The 8,764-nt window shown below is 52.2% G+C and overlaps 2 protein-coding genes across 2 annotated transcripts; one reads left to right on the top strand and one right to left on the bottom strand.

The window, feature by feature from the left end:
• Nucleotides 1-4,269: 4,269 nt before the first annotated feature.
• On the top strand, nucleotides 4,270-5,472 carry LOC120687192. Its single transcript, XM_039969180.1, has one exon. The coding sequence runs from the start codon at nucleotides 4,544-4,546 to the stop codon at nucleotides 5,300-5,302; it is 759 nt and encodes a 252-aa protein (XP_039825114.1). The 5' UTR covers nucleotides 4,270-4,543; the 3' UTR covers nucleotides 5,303-5,472.
• A 1,201-nt stretch (nucleotides 5,473-6,673) lies between these two features.
• Nucleotides 6,674-7,819, bottom strand: LOC120692348 (synapsin-1-like). Its single transcript, XM_039975619.1, has one exon. It carries the CDS (start codon nucleotides 7,674-7,676, stop codon nucleotides 7,038-7,040), a length of 639 nt encoding a protein of 212 aa, XP_039831553.1. The 5' UTR covers nucleotides 7,677-7,819; the 3' UTR covers nucleotides 6,674-7,037.
• Nucleotides 7,820-8,764: the final 945 nt, after the last annotated feature.

Raw genomic sequence — 8,764 nt, 5'->3', positions numbered from 1 at the left:
CTTTGTTAAGCTGTGAACCTCCGGTGACAATGATTCTCGATTATATGACATTTTAGCGTTCCCGAACTCATGTCCTTACTCTGCTGCATCATCACAAATAAACTGAATTTCCTTCGAACAAATCAGCTAAAGTTGTAAATGGCTCTTTTTAAAAAAATTAATTGCAAATGCCTCTTGACTCTTTTTTCCAATCTGTAAATGACTACTCTTTTGAAATAATTTTAAATGACTCTTAATCTTTTTTAGCTTTTTTTTAGCATGTCGGACAATCTGAGGGCCACCCCCAACCAGGCAGGCCGCAAGGCTAACAGGAACGATCCTCCTAGGAATCCTATACATCTTCTGTGTCGTTCATCTGGCTCCTTCCTCCTCCATGCGCTCGTGCCCATGCTGGCCACCGCTGTGGGACTGTTAGGGTTAGGGCTTCAAGGTGGCGGCTCTTCGGTGTCCGCCGGCTTAGAAGGAGGTCCGATGTGGCCGGTGGCCAGGCAGTGGAGGTATGCGAGACGGCGGCAGGATTCGCTGGTTGGGGTTGCGGGAGACAACCTGATGGCCGGAGTCGGGGGGGCGACGAGCGGTCTTGTGACTGACGAACACAATCATAGTGGTGGTGGTGAGAATTGGCCGGCGGCGGCGGGTGGAACCGACCCAGACGGCGCCAATAGATACTAGGTGTCTAGGTGGGGCAGTAAGGACACATGTGGAAGAAGGGGAAGGGAGTGCGCGGCGGGGCGGCCTGGCGTCGGTGAGGCTCCAGCGGCTGCGAGAGAGGCCACACGACGCATTGGCGGTGGGGGCGACAGGTATGAGCGCGCCGGCAGTCGTCGGAGGAGAAAGTAAATAGTGGGCCGTTTATAGGCTGGAAGATATTAAACCACTCTTTTTACAATTGGTCCTTTCTTTGAAAATTCTCTACATTTAGACCTCTAGGAGAATTATATTCAATTTTTTGGACCCCCAGGTTGGCGTCGTGACTCATGGCACCCCCAAATTGACGCAGCGCCCTACCTTGGTGTCGCGAGTCACGGCACTGAGGTCGCTCTACTCTACCCCGCAGCCGCGGCGCCCGGGCTCGCCGGTGAGGTTGGCGCTGGCATATGCCGTGCAGGAGCAGTTCGTCAGGCACCGCTGCCGGCATGCTTGACTGCTCTAGGCTGGTGTTGAAGTCCACCACCGCCCCGCGTCGTGTTGGGCACCTTGGCGTGCGGGAGCACCGCGAAGCCGTTGATGCGGTTGGTGTAGTCCAGCGGCGTGGACTGGGGCCGCTTACTAGTGGCCAAGTAGGCGGATGGCACGACGCATAGCGCCACAGCGCCCAGAGCCCGTGACTGCTCCAGTGTCCACACGTGCTCTAGTCGGCAAAGTTCGTCGCCGAGAGCAGTCAAGCAGAGCGTGCTCGTACCATGCGTAGAGCTGCATCCATGATCCATCAAGCATCGCAGTAGGTGCTCCGGTCTTAGGTAGGCAGCTCACGGCGCTGAGCTTAGCGCAGATCCGTGCCACCGAGCTTGGCGCCTTGGCCCAGGATGCCAAGCATGCTGCCCCATATAGGTGTCAGTTTAGATGGAGTAATCAATCTTGGTGCCAGCTTTAGCACTATGGGCCATGGCGCTGATCCCCGGATCCAAAAGCGTATATAATTTTCCCAGAGGTCTAAAGGTGAATATTTTTTTAAAAAAGTTAAATTGTAAAAAGTACAGGATATCAGGCTTATCCATTTTCCGTTTGGTATATAGGACCCCCGGTCCTCCACCGCTGCAGATAGAGCATCATAGCTCAAATCTTAGCCGTTAATCGCGGTCATGTGTCATTAACCAAGCTAAAATGCTTCCTTTGAGTCTGCCCAAGCGTGTTATCAAACCTATTACAAAGTAAAGCTGGAGGTTTATACAAAACCTAGACTCTCCTCGTGTGCACGGGTTCTGGGTGCAAAATACTTCCCTGATGGAGATATTTTGGCAGAAGCTTCCAGTAGAAATATGTCATATATTTGGAGGGGCATTCTGAAAGGGCTTGAAGTGCTGCAAAGTGCTCGAGAGTGGACCAGGAAGCCTTTGACACCACCCATGAGTAACATCCTAACATGTGGTTGATGAGCTAATTGATTCAATAACTAGAGGGTGGGACGAGCTGCTGATTCGACAAACCTTTTGGTTGCAAGACGTGGATATAATTCTATCGATCCCAATTCATGTGGAAATGGAAGATGTAATAGCTTGGCATTATGATACAAGGGGCATGTTATCTATTCGTTCAGCGTATAAGGTGCAAAGAGCACACGAAAAGCGCTCAAGCGAGTGGCTTCCTCATCTAGTTGAGGGAATGGAGTGGATACCAATCTTTGGAAAAAAAAAATTGTGGAACTTGAACTGACCGGGAAAAATAAAACACCACCTATGGTGCATGGCTGACAACAGTCTGCAGGACGTAATTGGCATGCAGAGGGATGACTTGGATACTCAGTGTGTTTTACGTAGCAGGTATGATGAGGATGGTTGAAAGACCGGATCGTGTGCTCTAGCTTAAGAGGGGGAGGGGGTGAATTAGGTAACTTAAAACTTTAACCTATGGCTCCAACTAAATTGCACAATATTAAACTAAAACATGCTATCTATATGTGCAACTACGGTTTTTCTAGTGTGAAACCCCTATCCCAAGAAAGTTTAGCAACATATAGCCTTTCTTATCAATAAACTACTATATGAAAATAAAGGCACAAGAATTGCTAGTATGAAATGCGGAAATGTAAAGAGCGGGATAGGAGAAAGCAAACTCTTAATGCGGGTGTTTATCCCGTGATTCGGTTAGCCACAAAGGCATACCTACATCCACGTTGTTGAAGCACTCACTAAGAGTATCGCTTCTCGGCAATCAAGTCTCTCCCGTGAATTCAATCACGGTCACCTTGATCCCGATTTCCACTAAGGAGCTTCTCCACAAAGGATGGGAGTCTCCACGTCCCTCGCACAAGGTCGTCCACACCGTTCCACACCAAGTCGGAGGGTCGTTGATGTTGCCGGCGAGCCTCAAAGCTCCAAGGGGCCGGCGCACCAAGATATCTTGTTGGTTCAACAAAGAACCACAACACAATGGAACAAAGCCTTGCTCTCTCACTCTCTAAAGAGCTAACCTAGCACTAACACTCTAAAGGACTAAATATATGATCACTAAGCTCTTGGATGGCTTAGAGATTTTCTTGGGTGTGGGTGTGATATTCCTGAACTCCAGCAATCTTCAAATTGCCGGAGGAACCCATATATATAGGCCACCAAGTGGAGAGAGCCGTTGGGAGCCGTTACCCAACTTTTCTGCGTGGCGTCGGATAGACCGACGGTGGGGCACCGGTTCATACGGTCACTCTGCGCCCTGAGATAGCCGTTGAGTCTTCTGACAGCTGACGTAGGTGTCACCGGATAAACCGATCCTTGGCCGTTGGTTTATCTGGTGGGCGTCGGATTATCCGGTGCTGAAGGAATCTTCAGCTGTAGCCTGACGTCATTACTCCGACGCTTTATACCGGTGCCCGTCGGATCATCCGGTGCTGAAGACTTTGCTTCAGCGCGCTTGACATGCTCTCTGGTACATCCTCCGGTGATTGCTCCGACGTTCCATCTAGGCACCGTCGGATCATCTGGTGCCACTAGGTCTTCTCCACGTGGCCTCCCACCAGTGCAGCAAATTGCACCGAAGCCTATGCGTCGGTTTATCCGATGCCAACCGGATACTCTAGTGCTCCTACATTGGTTCATCCGGTGCTACTTGTTTCTGCAGAACTCGTCCATTTCAATCTTTCTTTGAGTTCTTTCTTCGTGTTTTGTTTTGCTTGGCCTTTTTTGCTTCATCCCTGGGATCTATAATTATTCACTTGACAAACTCATTAGTCCCATTGATTGCGGTGTCACTCAATCACCAAAATCACAAAACAATGGTTCCTCGGCGTAGCAAGTGGCCAAGCCGCGGATGGAAGTCTTGCCATTGGGCATTCGACCACTTGCCCTGGAGATTGACAAGGGCATGGAGAAGGACCGCTGGGTGTTGCAAATGGCTGGAGAGCAAGACCACCCGCCGCTGCGGCCCATGGATACATAAGCCGTGCCCGCCACCGGTTTTCCCTTCCCATCTGCTTGTCCACTTGTTAGTACCAAGATGCGTGTCCGAGTGTTTGTCCGTACGTACGGCTGCTAAATGCTAACCAATATCTACCACAGGCGCAGCCAAGTATGACGGCTTGTGCCAGCGGCCCAGCACCAGTGCCGATCGTTCTGCCGGATGCCTCCAACTCTCGCAGACTCACTGGTCTTTGGCTCATTGCAGTGCCCTGATCCATCTGCTGCATGCCGCCAGCTCTCATTGACTCACTAGTCCTTGGCTCCTCGCCGTGCTGCTGCGCCTGTCATGGAAGCATCCAAGTTCCATCACTGGTCGCGCCTTATATAAAGACACACTACACCACCATCGATCCATTCCATGCACATCCGACTTTAATTGTGTTCTTTCCTTTCTAGTCGTTGCAGATCAGTGAGCGAGTATAGCTAGTCTTCTCATGTCTTCTTCCTGCCCGGCGACGTTGGAGAACGGCGGCCACAACGACGGAGTCGAGATGGCCATTGGCCAAGCAGGAGAGGGCCGCCGCAGCACCGATAACATCGGCCCTCCTGTCACGGGCACCTGCCGCCGAGCGACTAGTCTTCTCAAGTCTTCTTCATGCTCGGCGACGTCGAAGAACGGTGGCCAGGACCGCGTCGAGATGGCCAAGCAGGTGGGCCGCCGCAGCGCCGAAAACGTCGACCCTCCCGCCACGGGCAGCCGCCCCCACGGTGGCAGCGGCTTGTTCCAGCGGAGCAACGACGACAATGGGACGCTGCTGGTGGTGGCGACGCTGATCACCACGCTCTCGTACCAGGTTGGCAGCAACGTCCCCGGCGGGTACTGGCAGGACGACGCCCCCGGGCACCACGTCGCCGGCGAGCCCATCATGCGCACGCAGCGGCGCTTTCAATACCATGTCTTCATCTGGTCGAGCTGGTTCGGCTTCGGCGCCTCAATGGGGCTCACCCTCGCGCTCCTCACCGGAGTGCCGCCGCGGTCCCGCTTCGTGAGGGGGCTCTTCATCGTCTCCTATTCGACCCTCATCCTCAGCTTCGTCACCCAGCAGGCCTTCTCCATCGTCTGGGTCAGCCTCCTCGTATGGGTCGGTGTCATCGCCCTCATTACTTCCGCCGTCAACAACCGCACCCATGGCCACCTCCGAAGGTTCTTCGACTGGTTATGTAGGGAGCCCGTCGCCCAAACAGCATCTTAATTTTGATCGAATCATTCATGGTCATGCTAGGCCATCTATTTCATTTCGTTTCTTCAGTCTCCTTCCGTATAAGCAGGCGCACACCACCAGTCCACAGTGTAAATGTGTGTGTAACTGTATATGCACAATTTTTTGCTGAATATTTTATTTTAACCTATTTTTAAATTGTATTTTAAAAATAACCCACCCAAACAAATATTTGCAGATCTAACCCTTAATTTGGTCGCGCCAGTCCGCGGGATATAACAAAAATATACTGTTGCGCCACATGCATTGGCGAGACAAGTTGCTCCACTTTGCCACGTTCTGGGGCGCTCGAAAGAGGCTGCTAGCGTATATTCAACGTGTGAAGCTTGTAATGCCGCTCTCATCACCAGGACAGTACAGTCTTTTCACGCCACCCTCGCCGGTGTGACAAGGTCTGACCTTAGACAAATCATATTTTTTTCATACGAACTTGGATGAGGATAATTTTTATATGAAAATAGCTCTTAACGAGATCTACAACTTTGTATTTTTGAGTTTTTTATTGAAGTCACTAAGATACTTAAATAATTGATTTAATCTTTTAACACGTTTTTTATATTAAGCACTTGCACTCTATCGGATCATCTCCAACTTAACACGTTTATCATGATTTCACCAATTAATTAAGTTTATCATGATTCCACCAATTAAGTTCTATATAAAATTCAATATATGGTGCCTCTGGCTGTGGGTTGTGGCTACCTCCCTCCATGCCCAAGGCCACCCCCTTAGGGGCGTATCCAGCGTGGGGCCAATGGGGGGCTCAAGCCCCCTATACTAGGGAACTCTATGGAAAGAAGAGAGGAGGAAGAAGAAGAGGAAAGAAGAGAGAGAAGCCCCCTATACTAGGGAACTCTATGGAAAGAAGAGAGGAGGAAGAAGAAGAGGAAAGAAGAGAGAGAAGAAGAATAAATGGGAGCCAGAGGAAGGAGAAGGGAGATGAGTCTCCCAAAACGCAACTTCGGAAACCGCCATTGACGATCCTTGCCCTTTGCATGGACCCTACCCCTTGAACACCATCAATAGTGGAGGGTGTCGATTCGGGTTTGATGCACGTAGGATGCCACCGATTTTGTTGAATCCTGAAGCAACTGTCCCTCTGTATCCATTCTGGTCAGTGTTGTTTGTGATGTTCCGATGTCAAGATTCAGCTCGTCCTAGATCTGTTTTTGCAGGTATGTGATATCTTTTTTTAACGCATTACGTGATGTACTGTTGTCAACTGCTTGTATTAGCACTGGTAGAGCTGAAATTAAATGGGAAATCAACGAAAGGATTGCAAACTGATTTGTCATTTCTCTAATGTTTGAACAATGCTGGAGCGCGAGCAGCAGCCGGTGTATCTGGAGACGATGTGGCATGGTTCCCTCCCCTCATTTAACTGTGAAACCTGGCACTACATAGACAGCTTGGGAACAACCGTTGTCCGTGCCCTTAGCTGAATGCCAATGCTTTATTAGATCATGTCAACAATGGCTAATGACTAAGCTAGAGAAGCCATGTCACATGGACAGTTTCCCAAACATCAAGCCATCGCCGAAACCAGAGAGGGTTGAAGTATTCACAAAGACCTGCAAGCACATTACACAGCCAAAGCTAGCGGAGAGATCACGCCGCCGGCCAAGATGAGAGAGCCGGCGGCTTCATCGTCGCCGCGGCTCCTGCCATGAGAGCGCCTGTCGTCTGGTGGTCGAGCAGCCGCCTTCCTTCATTGCGGCGCGCTGCGCGCCTCCACCGCGCACTGCGACTTGAACAAGGGCACGAGGGACGCCGGCTCCGCAACCGGCGTCGTGAGCGCCGGGTGCCGCCATCCCCCACCGGCCGCAGGCGCGGTCGCGGACGGCCTGGGGGACGCGTCGTGCGCCTGGCGCTCCCCGCTGCCGCCGTGCCGGGCGGCGCCACGCTGCTGCTGCTCCCCACCGTTCCTCCCGTCGGCCTGTTCCCCGCCTCCCTCCCTCCTGCCGGCCCCCGACCGGTCCGCCTCCCACACTGACGTCGCGGGCGACGTGACGAGCGGCGACAGGAGCGGGATCGCCCTCCCGTCGCCCCACGCCCCCGCTCCCGGCCCCGCACCGGCGGCGCCCTGCTCCAGCTGCAGCGACGCCGGCGCCTGCTTCTGCAGCCGGCTGGGCGGCCGCTTCTTGGCGCCGGAGGCGGTCGGGGACGACGCGCCCCGCGCCGCGTCGCCTGATCCGGACACCTTCACCTCCATCGATCCGCAGCGGGACGGATCGCCGCGACGCGATCGATCCCCTTGTACCTCTATCTCGGCCGCGGCGAGACTCACGCTCCGTTCGGGCCGCGCGCGAGGGGAAGGAAGAGGGCTTGGCTGCTTGCGTGCGTGCATGCGGGGCGCGTGGACGGCTATAAAGAGCGGCCCGGTGGCGAGTGGGCGGCCGGGTCTGGAGGAGACGCGGGCGGCGTGGACGGTGGGGAGCGAACGGCGCGGCGTTTCCCTTGTTTAGCGTGTAACGCTCGCTCCGTTCCGCTCGCGTCCCGCGCGCGCCGTTTCTGCCGCTGCAGCGGGCGGGGCGGGGCGGGCCAGTTGTGAGGCTCTGACCGGGTTTGGGATCGACGACCGTCTCGGGATGCGTGACAGCAGACTGGTGATTTGATCCCCTCACCGAGATGCTAAACATGTCGTCTGTCACGTCACGTGCCGGCGGCGTGGAGGTTCCGGGACGTCAAAACATTAGCCGAATTAGAAATTGTTGGGACTGTACGACTGACGAGTTGCATTCAAAATTCCAAAATTTTATAAGATTCCCCGTCACATCAAATTTTTGAACGTATATATGAATTATTAAATATCACTAAATAAAATAATTAATTTTACATTTTGTCTATAATTTGCGAGACGAATCTTTTGAGCCTAGTTAACCTATGATCGAATAATAATTATCAAATTTAAACGAAAGTGTTACAATATTTTACATCCAAAATTTTATGCATCTAAATAAGGGCCTAGCTTTGGTGCCCTGAATTGGAAGCGCAACTGGAGAAGAAAAATAAAGACGGGCTTGCAGGGCAAGGTGGATTAGGTTAACCACAAGTGCCAATGTTTTGTTCAATTTCTTCGCCGATACTTTTGACACGTCCTTTTCATGCCATGCGAGAGTAGTTTTGTGCACTACTCCAAGTTCAGAGTAGTTTTGTGCACTACTGTGTAGAACTTGGAGAAGCGTACCGAGTACGTCGTCAGTGTCGTGTCGGCGTTCATGCATGGACAATCCTCGGCATGTGGGGCGGCGAGGGGCAGGCCGGCGTGGCAAGTCGCTCCAGTGCGAGCTATTTTTTTTTTGAACCTAATGGCAGGTGCTCTATCTTTCAATTAAGAGAATAAAAAAATAGATTTAAACAGTACAATCATCACGGCTCCCCCAATCGCGAAAAAGAAAAGAGGGTGGACACTAAAAAGCACGAACGCACAGGAGC

Source organism: Panicum virgatum, chromosome 9N (assembly GCF_016808335.1).
Source record: "Panicum virgatum strain AP13 chromosome 9N, P.virgatum_v5, whole genome shotgun sequence".
NCBI classification, from domain to species: Eukaryota; Viridiplantae; Streptophyta; class Magnoliopsida; order Poales; family Poaceae; genus Panicum; species Panicum virgatum.
The sequence above is the reverse complement of the archived record's forward strand: the minus strand, read 5'-3'. Positions and strand labels throughout refer to the sequence as shown.

Excerpts from the sequence above, each read along its gene's own strand:
- LOC120687192 (XM_039969180.1), top strand. The coding sequence starts at position 4,544 with ATGTCTTCTTCCTGCCCGGCGACGTTGGAGAACGGCGGCCACAACGAC.
- LOC120692348 (XM_039975619.1), bottom strand. The coding sequence starts at position 7,676 with ATGCACGCACGCAAGCAGCCAAGCCCTCTTCCTTCCCCTCGCGCGCGG.